Source organism: Protopterus annectens, chromosome 9.part0, assembly GCF_019279795.1.
Source record: "Protopterus annectens isolate FY-2018-M chromosome 9.part0, PAN1.0, whole genome shotgun sequence".
Lineage (NCBI taxonomy): Eukaryota > Metazoa > Chordata > Ceratodontiformes > Protopteridae > Protopterus > Protopterus annectens.
Window position 1 is genome coordinate 1,733,594,062 of NC_056743.1, and position 15,750 is coordinate 1,733,609,811.

General features: G+C 42.9%; 1 protein-coding gene across 1 annotated transcript in view; it reads right to left on the reverse strand.

The window, feature by feature from the left end:
* Nucleotides 1-15,750, reverse strand: part of LOC122810773 (adhesion G protein-coupled receptor E1-like) — a 139,843-nt gene that overhangs the window by 77,369 nt on the left and 46,724 nt on the right. The window contains exon 4 of the mRNA XM_044082334.1: nt 14,573-14,725. Coding sequence (XP_043938269.1) covers nt 14,573-14,725 — 153 coding nt within the window. The remainder of the gene's footprint in view (nt 1-14,572; nt 14,726-15,750) is intronic.

Consider the following 15,750-nt stretch of genomic DNA (forward strand, 5'->3'; position numbering starts at 1 on the left):
TAATGGCACTAAATATACAGAACCAATTGATATTGCCAACATCCTAGCAAATAGGTTCAGTGCTAACTTTACCCCCCTCTCACCCCCTAGAGGGCCCATCTCTATACCTGAAGAATGCAAAGTTCCTATAATCATGACTGCACAGGTAAAAAACACACTCTCCAAAGCCAAGAACACAGCATCCATGGGACCTGACAATATCCCAGGCTGCGTTTTACACAAACTACAGAATGAACTGGCACCCTACCTAAGTACCATGTTTAATCATAGCCTCACCTCAGGCTTTGTACCCACTGAATGGCGCACCGTGACAGTTATCCCACTCCATAAAGGGGGAGCCATGATGGACCCCGGGAACTACCGTCCCATTAGCCTGACGAGCCTGGTCTGCAAGGCCATGGAACGTATCATCATGGAACTCATAAACAAAGACATTGGTAATCTCCAAACTCTGGACCCTACTCAGTTTGGATTTGTAAAAGGCAGATCATGTCTCCTAAACCTGATTGACTTCTTTGAAGCAGTCACCAAAGCCATAGATGAGGGTAAAATGGTTCACACAGCTTATCTAGATCTCGCCAAGGCTTTCGACACCATCCCCCACTCTGGAATTATAGATAAGCTCACTAAACTAGGTATAAATCCCTATGTCACAAGATGGGTTGCCAACTGGCTCACAGACAGAACCCACACTGTGAAAGTAGCAGATTCCAAATCCGACATCAGACCAGTGACAAGTGGAGTACCACAGGGTTCAGTCCTGGGGCCTCTCCTGTTTGGTATCTACTTCTCTGAAGTGCAGGCCAACACAGAAGGTCTTTGGCTAACAAAGTTTGCAGATGACTGCAAACTAGGAGTCATAATCGAAACTCCTAATGATGTGGACAAACTAAAAAAGGGCCTCAGTGAGACAGATACCTGGTGTCAAAGCCATGGCCTGAAGCTAAATGCCAAAAAGTGTATTGTCATCCCCTTTGGTAAAAACTCTGTACCCATGAACTACCACATAGCTGGTAGTCTATTTAATGCCGAAAATGTGATAAGAGACCTTGGGACACAGGTGGACAGTAGTCTCTCCTTTGATAATCACATTGGCACAGTGGTCAGGAAATCCTTCTATGTGGCTCATCTCATCACAAAAGGATTCTCATCCAGAAAAAAAGAGGTCATTGTTCCCCTCTACTCATCACTCATTAGACCCATTATAGAGTACAACGCCCCTTTTGGTATAAACCTCACAAGACATCTACAACAACTGGAAAGACCACAGAAATACCTCACAAAGAGGATTACTGGCCTCAAACATATGCCCTATGCAGACCGTCTCAAAAAACTACAGCTTTACTCCATCGCATATCGCCTACTCAGGGGCAATCTCTGCCTAACATACAAAGCTATGTCAAACCCAGAGCTGCTGGACATGCTCCACTTAAAGAAATCCCAATCCCCCCAAGCTACATGCTCTAGGGACCTTAACCTTGTCACCACAATAAACAGAACATGCTTGAGGGATAGATTCCTGTCCCAGAGACTTCCCATACTCTGGAATAAACTACCTATCTATGTCAAACAGAGCTCCTTATTAGCCCTCTTTAAGAGAAATCTTGACAACTGGATGGGAAATGGGAAATTCACCCTGGGGATCACTTCTGTGGCTCTGCTCGACAGGGGCACAGGAAAATAATTTTCTTGGGTGGCGAAAGCCAGGGTACATTTTTTGGCTAGGCTTGTATGGGCCCTAGGGCCGACAGCCTAGTACCTACCTATGAACCTATGAACCTATGTGATCTGATTTGGGTCACTTGAGTGTTGTGTATGGCTGGATAATGATCTCTATATTCATGGATGGCACCCTGTCATGATTAGGGCTGCCACATATGACTACCTGACAGGTGTGGTGACATAGCTATCACAGGAAAGACAACTGCCCAGCTGCATCCCTTACACACAGTGTCCATTATGCTGACCGCTGCCTAGGTGGTAGTTCATGGGTACAGGGTTATTAACATAGGGGTAACAATGCAATATGTAGCTGTCAGATTGTGGCCATATGTCACACACACCTCACCCACAAAGCCCCTTCTGTATGTCGTCCACAACACTCTGAGTTGGCTATTGCTCCTAGGTCATAGTCATTTGCATACTTCAATAGGCAGATGCCTTCTGTTTGTCTGTGTGGTATGGACTACAATGAGGGGGGATACAATTAATTAACCCTGACTTACTGTAGCTGGCACTGGTGTGATGTGCATGCATTATTCAGACACCTTCTGAAGTGTTGGTTCTGCCAGCAGTCCAGTTGCAAAATACTCCTGTGACATAGGAATGTACATCTAGTATACCGAGTGTAGGTGGAACACAGTATGGATGATGATGTCCTGTGACCTGGCAAGGTTATGATATGCAGTGTGAAATCAACCTTATTGTCATCTACATCTGTACTGCTGACATCAAATAATTTGATCAAGGTTCATGGCCTTTCAGACCAGACTCAGCAGGGTAGTAGTGCAGTACTTCCCACTATCAGTGGTGTCTCCCCCTTTGTGGGTTGTAATACCTGTTGGTGTGCACCATTCAGTGAGTACACAGCCTGACATGAAGCTATGTTTTACATGATGTGTATGTAGAGAGCAACTTGTTTTGCCATATGTGCATGATACAACCTGTGATGTGGACAGGTCCCATGCAGCCTGAGTGCAGTTTGTACCTGCGTAGTTGTGGGTACAAAAGCTCTGTGGTGTACATGGCTATATGATTGTGTACCTGTTGGAAGGGGGGGCAGTGTGTTTATGTTATCCAAGACCCTATCTGGATTGGTTATTCATGCTCAGCACTTGTTCAGAACTTGTAAGCACTACGTAAGCTATTAATTACTGTATCACTCAATCTTACTCATTACCTAGAGGTAAACAGGTTTTGTACATGCTTTTCTCACTTGCTTAGAGTAAAATAGCTCTTCTACTCACTTTCCTCACTTATCTAGGGGAAATTAGTTTTATATTCAGGCATGTCCAAGGGTCAGCTGCCAGTGTTCTCTCCAGTCTATCTGATGAATCTGGGCATTTTGAGGCAATGTAGACATTGCCTCATGTACACAGACAACTCTCTCTGCTTACCACCCAACACTACAACCTGTGAGAGATGCACTTATCTAGCCAAACTGGAGGTAAAGCTCTCTCCAACCAAGCCTGACCCTGCCAGTCATGTGGAGAAAGTAAACATTCGCACCACACCACACTCATCACATAGTCTCACTGAATCTACCCCACCATTAAATGAGAAAACTACTCGTGTACCAACTCATTAGCTCAACGCTTTCTGGAATTCATAAACACCAATGCCCTGGATCAACATATCCACACATCCACTAGGTGCAACAATATACTAGAAGTAGGCATTACCAACATGAGTGACCGGTGTTCCACACCTGAAGTCAACACCTCATTGGTCCGATCCGACCATAAGCTGAACACCATTGATATCCACATTCCACCCCCATTAAGAGAACCACAGTATAATATGTCTACAAAGCCAACTTCATGCTTCTTAAGACAGACGTGTTGAACGTCATGACACCCATGCAGATGGACAAAACTGTTACAACTGCTGAATCCTACACAAATGTACTCTATAAGCACTTACACGAGTGCATGGATCGTGCTATCCTAAACTGAACCAAGACACTATACTCCTAATTAAGGAAGCCAATCTGGTGGTCCCCTGCCATAAACAAACTGTGCAACAGGAGGAAGACACTGTTGCAAAAGAGAGTACAATCCCATCAGTAGAGGAGCTCCCTGGTCAGCCTCAGTAAGAAGGTGAGATCCCTTATAAGATCCTCCAAAGCTAGCTACGAAAACAAAACTGCCACTAATTCCAACAGCAACCACAGAGCATTCTATAGCTATGTCAAATATCTCAATGTCAACACCCAGATCTGCTGTGAGTTACAGCACAAAGGCACGAACATTATAGAACCAACTGATATTGCCAACATCCTGGCAGATAGGTTCAGTGCTACCTTTCCCCCTCTCATCCCCTAAAGGGCCCATATCTATACAGGAAGAGTACAGAGTCCCCGTACTCACAACTACGCAGATAAAAGCTGCACACTCTAAAGCCAATATCACAGCATCTATGGGACTGGACAACATCTCAGGCTGTCTTTTACATGAACTTCAGAATGTACTGGCTCCCCACCTATGCACCATGTTCAATAATAGCCTCGCATCAGGCTTTGTGCCCCCCTGAAGGGTGCACAGCAACAGTTATCCCACTCCACAACGGTGGCACCACAACGGACCATGGGACCTATTGACCTGTAGGCCTGACTAGCCTGGTCTGCAGGACTATGTAGCACATCACCTTGGATCTCAGTCACAGAGACATTGGGTACCTCCAAACCTTTGACCCCTCCCAGTTTGGCTTTGCTAAGGGCAGACCATGCCTCCTAAACCTGGTGGACTTCTTAGAGACAGTTACGAAGGCATTTGATGGGGGTAAGGAGGCCAACACAGCCAACCTAGATCTCTCAAAGGCTTTCAACACCATTCCTCATTCTGGTATTGTCGACATACCCATCTGCCTGAACATTAACCCCTACGTCATTTGATGGTTTACAAAGTGGCTCATGGACAGAACCCACACAGTAGGAGTTGCATACCCTAGGTCCAACTGTATACCAGTTACAAGTGGTGTCCCCCAGGGCTCAGTCCTAGGACCCCTCATGTTCGCTATATAATTCTGTGACGTACAGGCAAGCAAAGGAGGGCTTTGGCTGAAAAGGTTTGCAGACAACTGCAAACTAGGGGAAACAATTGTTTTCCCAGCTGTTGGAGACACCCTCCGGAAGGGTCGCACTGAGATGAATACCTGGTGTCAATATCATGGCCTCAAGCTGAATGCCAAAAAGTGCATAGTCATCCCCTTTGGATATAACTAATCACCCTCGGACTACCACATAGTTGCTAGTCCCCTACATACAGAAGAGGTAATAAGGGATCTAGGAACCCCAGTAGATAGCAATCTCTCCTTCGATACCCATAATGACAAGGTGGTTAGAATATCCTTCTACGAGCCCCCCCACTAATCTCTAATGGGGTCGCATCCAGAACAAAGAAGGCCATTGTGCCTCCCTACTCATGACTTAATAGACCCATTAAAGGATACAACACCCCATTTGGGATGTACCTTACAAGACAACTGCAACAGCTTGGAAGACCACAACAGTACCACACCAAGAGGATTACTGTCCTCAAACAGATGACCTATGCAGCCCAACCTAAGAAACTCCAGCTGTACTCGGTTGCATACCGCATACTCACAAGGGATCTCTGCTTGACATACAAGGCCCATGTCCAACGCAGTATTGCTGGATATGCTCCACCTAAACAGAGGCCCCTGAGAGCCACATGCTCTAGGGATATACACCTAACCACAACGATGACTAGGACGTGCTTAATGGATAGATTTCTGACCCGGAGACTTCCCATGCTTTGGAACATGATTCCAATGTACATCAGGCAGGGCCCCTCACTAGCACTCTTCAAGGGAAACCTTGACAGGTGGATGGGAGACAGACATGTACCCCGGAGATCACTGCAGTGGCTCTGCTGGACAGAGGCACAGGGAACTAATGGCTCTGCTGTTCAGAGGCACAGGGAACTAACCAATGGGGGAGGCGAAAACCAACACACTCTAGCTAGGCTTATAAATACCCTTGGTAAGACAGCCTAGTACCTACCTTTGCACTTATTACATGTCTTATGTGCATAGATAGTTAACTAGCTCTCCCATTTTACTTTGCTATCATGCTGATAAACTGTTGGGTGACTACAAGTCATATGTATCCTGTTATTGTGTATTGTAAATGCCAATAGACATAACTAATGTTTGCCTAACATAACAGTAATGCTATGTAACTTGTAATACATATCGGCCTACAAAACTGTACATTACACAGTTATTGGCACAATATCCCACAATGCAAATCATAATTGTGCAGTGGGCCAACCTTTGACATGTTATTCTCAGTAATACACCCATACATATGCCTACTGTTACAATATATCAACATATACTATCCCCTGTTATAGCACATACTTGTTGGACCAGCTCTGCCACTGACAGAGGCTGGTGAGGAATATTTGTGTTCAAAGCCCTTGTATAGCATCCCTTGTGGTGTATGCAGTGTTTGCCTTGTGACCTACAGCAGTACACACATAAATACTGCAAGAGTTACTATGCTCAACAATACATCACTACAAGATAACTGTTTCCACTATATGGATTGTGTGCACTTTAAATATTACAGAACAGGTACTACATACGCAGACATACTGAGTGTTCTACATACCTTATTAGTAACCCGAGGTGTCATTGACTGTTAATTCAATCCTTTTCAGTTTGTGTTTCAATCTTCTTTGTAACATTCTGCTGGTATATACAGATGGTTTGAATGCATGATAAGCCACCCTTTTCTAGTTAAATATTGATAACATGTGCTATTCTGACCAACAATTGGTGTTCCAAAGTAGTTAATTAGCTACACATCAGCTGTGCAGCTACTCCATTAGCCAATACCATGTCAACAGTGGTGTATAATTGAGTACTCCACTTGGGCGTTGTCCGTTTGCCTTACTTTCGAGGAAGACTGCCTGGATGCATTGTTTGTGATGCATTTCAACAGCTATATGGAGTCAAACAGAGATATATTAGCTTCATGACTCCTGTGGACTGTGTGTAATGGCTAGAAGATGTTGTTCTACATGTGAGTACAGCTGTTATATTTCAGAACATTGCTACTTATGCAGGGTTTGTTTGTACCTGATACTTCTGCAGATGTTTCAGTCTGGCAAGGATGTTTGAGCAGATCAAGGATGTATGGCTATGCATGAAATGTTAGGTGGTTTACAGTGTGCTCACCAGACATCCTTGATTTGGTGTACATGTGTATCATACTGTGTTGTTAATCAGTAATTGGTAACACTTCCCGATGTACACATAACCCTCTGAAACGGGCTTAGTGCAAACAAACCCTGTAACATCAGCAGCTGTTCCATTGTATAACAGCAACTATTTCATATATGGACATGTTAGTGTGTCTCTGACAAGGTATGTTAAGGCTTCTGCAGATGTCGTACAGTGAGTGAATAATTTGTGATGTTATTACACGTTTGTATTGTAAATTTTTTGGGTGTGGGGGTGATGTTGGTGGGTGTACATAGCAGATGCAGGTGTGTAGGAACTGCTTTTATACATAATTGATATGTGCGTGAGGGTTCCTTCCCTATTTGAACACCTATCCTTTAGTGGACTAATACTATGGTACTTGCAGGCTGATTTATTAAGGCACTGTTAAGTAGTTCCTGTATAGCATGCAGGTGTTGTTAGTCCTTGAATCCTTTCGGCAATACATCAGAATGTAATAAAGTGTTGTTACATGAAAGCTGTGTATTTCTGTTGTAGGTATTTGCAGTCATTGGAGTTAAGTTGGTGACTGACCCTCTTTGGCTAGGATTGCCACCTTTTCATATGACTATAGTGGGACATTTTTGGGACACACATCAGATTTTATAGGCCAACACAAACCCATGGTCAGTACAAGGGATAGAACTTTCCTTTCTTGCCTAAATATAAGCTTATTCTTGTAGCAGTTTAGTTGCTTACCCAGTTTCTTGTAACATGTAGGTATTTTAGATTCAGAAAGAACTATTGTATACAACTATTATATTACATATGGGGCATATTTATGCCCTACAATCTCAGGACATTTGCCATGTTTAATATATTTGGTCAGGACACATACGCCTGAAAGAGGGACTGTCCCTCAGAAAGTGGGACAGGTGGTAACCCTATCAATGGCTCATGTCCATAGCACATATTTGTAATAGTGTATAGGCATATACTCGCCATATCCTTTGTTCATAAAGGTTGGTCGTGGCGGAATGTGTGATTGCTATGGTCCATGTTATACTCATATATGAACACTTCAACCATTGTATACAGGATACCTACGGAATTCCAAAACCACACAATTCCGACACCCACAGTACTGGTCCCAGACTCCCCTACCCCACATTACTGACAGCAACAGTAACTTGCAAAAGTAACACAAACATGGAACACACACACGCACACAGAGACACACTGCTATTCACCACATCCAAACAAACCATCCTACACTACATATGAGCAGGTGGGCAAGCCACACTACACCCCCCTTGTGGGGGCCTGTGCCCCTCACACCCCCTACTTTAATATTCTACCTCCTAGATTGCACAAAGCAAACCCACACCCACACATTACAGTCCTCCAGGAACACACACCACACTCAGAACACACACTTACACACACTACAGCCCTCAGAAACACACTTACACACAGTAACCTACCTATACCACAACACCAGAAGCACTGACTAACTGTCCCTTAACATCGTGATTTTAAACCTCGTGCTTCTGGTGTTTCGGTACTGTGGTCTTTTGGACTTTAAGCCTTGTGATTACGCGTGTCGGTATGTCAAGTAGTCGGTATGTGGTAGGTATCCCATTTATAATTACCTCCATGGTTATGTAGATGTTGTTAACCTATCTATATATCTACATATATATGCATATCCCCATATATCGACATATCTCTCTCTCTCTCTATATATATATATATATATATATATATATATATATATGTTGCTTTATATATATATATATATATATATATATATATATATATATATATATATAGCATACACCTTTCACTGGGTACATGCTGGTTTGTCCTATTTCACACATTCCAACCTTTTTGTACCACAGCTGCCATTGGTATATCTCAGGTAGCTTGTAGCTTAGTGGTATGTTTTTGTGAAGATTGTGTACATGGTTGCATGTTCTAAACCTGGCAGTGGTAATTTTACCTCTCAGAGCAGGCACTGGTAGTGCAAGGGTGATTAACGCACATTTCAGCGGTTGTGTGTTCCACATGTTTATTATTCTGTGGAATACTACCTATATATGCAAGCTGTGGTTAAGGTATATTATGTAACATGTAAATCATCTGAGAAGATTCCTGTCACTGATACTCCCCATTATTTGGAACTACATCCCTGATTACATTATACAAAACCCCTCACTTACACTCCAGGGAATATTTGCAGAGTGGGTTGGGAACAGTAGATACATCCCAGGGATCCCGCAATTGGCTCTGCTCCATAGAGGGACAGTTAGTTAATCAATGGGGTGTTGACAGCAGACAGTTTTTGGCTATGCTTATGAGTGCTTTGGGCAGTTAGGCATGTACCTACCTATGTATCTATGAACCTATACATACAGTATGGACACATGCTGATAGCTTAATTTACTGTTCAGGTATTGACTTACCTTGTGCCAGTAGCACTTGTGTGTACAATAGTTGAGGGCTACCCATGTAGGATGCACACAGTAGACCACCTATACATGACAATTTACAGGTGGTCGTGTGTGTGTGCCATCCATGTTTTTGTGTGTGTGCAGGTGGAGAAGGGTGTCAGTCCATAAGTGCCTACACTGTCAGTGTGTGTGTGCTATACGTTCCCTCTTTGCCAAGGCATGGGCATACTGGGCATGCCTCTGTCTGCCTACTGGAGCTGGCACAGGGTGTTCGTGGTCTGAGTCCATCTGTGTGGCCCTTGGCAATGGTGGTGGGCTGTGAGGGCCTTCACCATTCTCTCCCTGCTGCAGCTGTTTCCGCAGGATTATATTGTGTAGCATGGCACATACTATGAAGATGTGGGCACATGTGCCTGGAGAGTACTGCAAGGCTCCACCGGATATGTCCAAGCAACGGAACCATGATTTCAGCATTCCAAACACGCACTCCATGATGATTCTGGTTTCTGCGTGTGCCTCATTCTGGTGTTCTTGCATGGCTGTGTGTGCATTTCTGATGAGAGTCATCATCCACAGTTCCAGTGCATAGCCAGCATCCCCCACCAGGTGGCCATATGGGATGTTGACCCTGGCAACTACCTGATACAGCTGTGAGGCATGCCAGATGTGGGAGTTGTGATAGCTTCCAGGGCTGCCAGCACACACATCCATGATAATGCCCTGGGCATTGTACATGACCTGGCAGTTGATGGAGGTGTATCCCTTGCGGTTTATGTAGCGCCTAGCCTGCTCACTGGGTGGTGTCTTGATGTGTTTGTGTTGGCAGTCTATTGCACCCAGAACCTCCGGGTAGTCTGCCACACAGTGGAAAAGACGCATATTGCTGGCCAACTCTTCCTGTGGTCGGGGGGAGTATATGTGCTCATTGGCATGTGGTAACATGGCATCCAGGAACTGGTGGAGTACCCTGGATGCTGATGCCTGTGAGATCCTCATGATATCCCCAGTTGTCCTTTGGAAGGTACCTGTGGCTAGTATTCTCAAGCTTACACATACCTTCGTGTCCACTGGGATGGGTTCCCCTCTGTAACTTCTGGCTCTGAGGCGTGGCCAGCACAGCTCATCAAGTTGCTGTATGGTGTCCCTGTCCACCTTGTAATGCTCAACTATCTCCCGATCATGTAGCCCCTGGTAGGTTACCCTGGGTCTGAACACTCTTCTCCTCCTCTGGTGCCTGAGATGGCTGTCAGCATCATCCTACACACCATTGTCAGTCTCCAACACATGCTGGTGAACCAAAGCTATGGCAACCCCTAACATGTACATATTAAAAGTTCCCCATCTGTATACACCAATGGTGCAGAGTGTCTGAGAATACACAAGTGTGTGTGTGTGGGGCTTTCACACCTTATACTATTGTGCAATGGATGATGCAGGTGTAATTGGGTGTGTATGTGCAATTCCATCTGTGGGATATCTTAATTATGGGTTTTACAGCAGGTACTACTATTGTGGGGCCTTTGGTTTTGACTCACGCTTGGCTGCCGTGATTCCTCTATTGCCCTTTACTTCACTTTTCACCCGATTCCCCTCCCATTGTCAGGCATGCATCCAGCTGCCTGCTTTCTTGTTTTGTACTTTCACAACCCAGGATTGTGTTGGGAAATGTGTTATGTAGCTGATTTACTGCAAGTTTGCTTTGTTCTGCTGACAGTTCTCTTTTCTTTGCTGTACGGCACCTCCCAATTCCTATTCTGCAGGTAGCTGCTAGCAGCCTTGTTAGATGTTGTCAATGGCCCACTGTGAGTTCCTAGGTGTTAATTACTCATTTGTACTCCAATTACCATGCTGCAGCATTTCCTTATTGTCTTCCCCGTATCCTTCCTTTTTCTGCTGTGGTGCGTGCCGTGCACAGCTGTTTACTGTGTTTTGAGCACGTTTTCATCCATGTTCACATGTACTTTCAGTTACCTTGTGTGCTCTCAGCTAAGCAAAGCTATGGCTACTTCCACACCCCTATCCTGTGGCTTTGCTTAGCAACAGGCAACCCATATTAGCAATGCTCCAATGTGTTTACAGCTACGGTTGCGCACCCCTCTCTTGATGTCATGTTTACCTCCAGGCCACTCCTCGGTATTGTACCGCTATGCCGTGTGGTACATACTTACACTGGTGGGGAGTTTGTGATTCAGTATTACTTGACTCATTTGCATGGCATTGACTACTAATTCCTAGTTACCATGCAGAACACTGTCACAGACCTTTAGCAACCCTTGCGCCATTGTTCTGGTGTAGCATGTGTACCATTGACTATTATGGGGAATTCATGAAGTGTGTTACCCTGCAGTTTTATGACATCTAAATATGTTTTCATTGTGATCCCATTTGTGCACCGATGCACTGCAGTTTTACTTTGCATTAGTGTGGCCATGACATTAAATGTTATTTTTTATGTGTTGTGCATGTTTTTTATGCCATTGGCATATATTAACATTATGATACATAAGTTTGGTCCGTTTTCATGGCTCTGATTTTATGTTTGAAAACATGTAAACCATTTTTTTGGTTTACATTTCTTCATGCTTATGCTACACCTGCACCACTTCATGAATCGCTACATACCTTCATTTGCATGCCACACTACTGCGCATGGGGTAATCAACATGCATGCGCTGGGAGCTGCGCAGCTCTGGTGTACACTGGTAGTACACATGGAAACAGCTCGTACTTAAATCACTTGGCGGACAAATCTGGCACTACATCGCCGACGCTACTCCAGCACCTGGCGCAAGCTTCATGAATCCAGGGCTTGTCTTTTCAATGAATCTCATTACATTTAAGTGATTTGACGTATTAACATTATCTTAGTGCTCTAATTAGGCATAAACAGTAGTATCCAGTAGCTATAGTTAGTTCTGTGGATATTGATAGGTATATTATGGGTCTACATCATATAGTCAAAGCTTTAGGTCAGTGGTGCACACCGTCCACCTACAGGGCCACATCTGACCCTTGATGAAACATCATCCGGCCCCCAGAGAGTAACCAAAATTTTTTTAAAAAAGTAAATAATGCTGTGCCTTACTCAGGTCACACAAACTTTGTAGCATGTGCTTACTTAACTAACTGACTGCAGTTGCACACACCTCTAATTTTAGCTACGTAATTAACTATTCTTTGTTGTTTATAACTTGCAGTCTGTAAACAGCAGTAACGTTTTGCAAGAATATGTAATACATCATGGCTGTAAGCCAGAATAAAGTTAAATGCAGAGTTGATTTAGAAAAAAGGCAATTTCATGACTGCTGTCTTAAGTAAAATAACAGTCACCTGTAACAATGGTTAACTCGTAATGACTTACAATGTTATGAGGTGGCCCACTGATACATTAAGAATTCTTGTAGTGGCCCTCCCAACAAAAAGGTTGTGCACCACTGCTTTAGGTAATTGAGTACCTAAAGCTCGACATTTAAAGAATGAAAGCTGTAAACCACAAACAGCCACTTCCACAAATTTTTTCATAGGGAAAAAATTAGATTGGCTGTTATTGGGAATCTGCCCTCTTCTCCACTATAGAACATGTTGTGAATCTTGACTGTCTTTTTATATAGTTTTTTTTCTGTGGAGTAAATACTACTGCCTGTTGGTATCAACATGTGGTCAATGTTCCTGCTACAACTGTCTTCTTCCCTCTTCTACAGTACATTATAATGTTGCACCTTTCCTGTTTCCTTTTCTTCATTCCTGCAATCCATCTGTATGTCCCTATTCAATACATACACTTCCCCTGAGTCTTTACTTTAAATGGCAATCCAAGTAGCCATACGGATAATTTACAAAACTTACATAAAATGCATGGACTGGGATTCTACATTATTCTGCCCTGTATACAATGTCCTGTATTGTGTTTGGAACATGTACATCAATATATGATAGACCATGGTAATCATTGTGGCATTCCTTGCAATCCTGCTAAGCTAGTTTCCTCTATTGTAATGTGTTCACTGTCCATGTTGCTTTACATAGTTTCCTGGCCAAAACACTGCTACCAGCCACAAAACCATGCTTGTTTACATTTCAATGTTTTGTGTGGCATGAATATGTAATTAGCACTTCTGCTTACTGTGCAAAGATGTAAGGAAGCCTACACAGATTTTATTGAATTCCATGGATCATCTTGACTCACTGACATAAAAGAACAAAGCCATAACTCTGACGCAGGTGTATTGAATCTGATTAACAGCCTGGAGGTGAAGGGTTGCCAATGGTTACTGCTGGTTCACCCATCCATAAGGTCCAGTTGACTTATAACCACCATGCAAGTATAGGCTTCTGCAAGATTAAAAGCAGCCAGGGCTGGAAACATGAATATGATGTTGCCTAGCCCAGTAATTGTGATATTCATAAGTGCATGTGTAGAGGCTTTCCCTATTTTCTGAGTTCCTTAGGCTATTCAATTAGATTGTCTGGGAAAGGGGTTGGCTGAAGAAAGGCTGACTGTCCATGAAGAGACAGGGCACTAATAGCCTTTATGCTTGCTTATATTATGACTCCCTTAGGCCAACACTCACCTGAGTAAGTGGCCGCATATCACAAAGAGTGAACATATGGGCTGAGATTTATGGGAGGGGGATTGGTGACCATCAAAAAAACCTTTACAATGTGAAAACTAAAACAAAAAAAATAGAACAAACAAAACTTGCAAAAATAATTAAGTAATGCATACATGTCTCATGTAAAACAGACACTATTTTTTAAAACAGCATTACTCTATAAAATGTAAATTGTACTAATAAGTGATGAGGATAAACAATGTACAATATTTCCCAAAATCATGTGGGATTCAGCATTATGATAAAACTGTAGCATTCATGGGCAAGTACTTAATTTGATATCTGTCTCTGTACTTTGTTTTTATCTGACTGAATCACAGAATGCAGTTTATATTTATAAATGTGACATGCATCTGGCTCTTACTAATACCTGCAGTTAAAACAAATAATCTGGGTTAGTATTTAGCAGAAAAATGTAGTGGAGTAACTTTCTAACACACTGAATTAATCTAGCAGTAGTTTGGCTCTACACATTAGTCCCCTAAACTTCCTACATCTCAATTATGAAAAACGGAAATATTACTAGAAAATTATATCTGTATGATGCATTTAACATTTCTAACTAAAATCACTGCATTTAAACACAACCTTGCTTACCATCACAACCAAATTTGCTTGCATTAGTGGACAGTTGAGAGATGGTCTTAGTTGTGAATCCCGGTTGGCAGGCACAGCTATAGCTTCCTATTGCATTGTTACAGATGGAGTGGTCACCACAGATATCCTTATCCCTCTGGCACTCATCGATATCTGCATTTCACACAGCGAATAATCATATTAATTATATAAGAATATGTGTCACTAGTACAGCTGTCAGACACATGATGACTTGCAATTTTCTCACTAATCAACATTAAAAGTGGACAATAATTGCATCACTGACTCCTCCATGTGAACAACTTGTTTGCTTTAAAGTATAACTAAGAAGCATTCCCTTACTTTAAAGCCATAAACAAGTATATGTAATTTTATTTCTAGAGAACTTGTTTTCTGGATTATATCACAGATAGTCTAAAAAATAAATCCTGTGATGCAATAAAATCCTAACTACTTATTCTGTCTGTCCAGTACAGGTCATTCAATGAGTGCAATGATAAGAAAACATAATCTAAAGACAAGTATGGCAGCAATGAGACAGATCAAATACTAGTGCAATCAGAGCTGAACACACTAGTAATCTCCTTAAAGTCCCTTGCATCGAGTTTGCAAAGGCATGCTCTATATAAACACATGCACACTTTTGGCACCTATGTCCTCCCCCATCACACACACACACACACACACACACACACACACACACACACACACACACACACACACACACACACACACACACACACACACACACACACACACACACACACACACACACACACACACCTATTGATACACACATTCATTAATACAGTCATGCCTCTAAAGACATGCACACACACATATTTATACAGATACACACACTAACAAAACTTCCACTCCCATATCTTCTATCAACTTACCTGTACCACAAATACTTCCATAGGAATGATTAGGTGACTGTGATGTCACCACCATCAATTTTTCCTTCTAGAAAAACATTTTTTCCTGAGCAGATTGGAAGCCACATACATTTCCAGGAATACACATGACTGATTAGTAATAGCCAATCCCCCTGGATGACACTAGCATGCAGCTTTAACAGAGAGACCACTGTCATCACAGAGGCACCTATGTGGGGAAGAATCAATGTTAGAGCACTCTGTGAATTGGAAAGACTTAACCCAATGTGTAAACCTTCC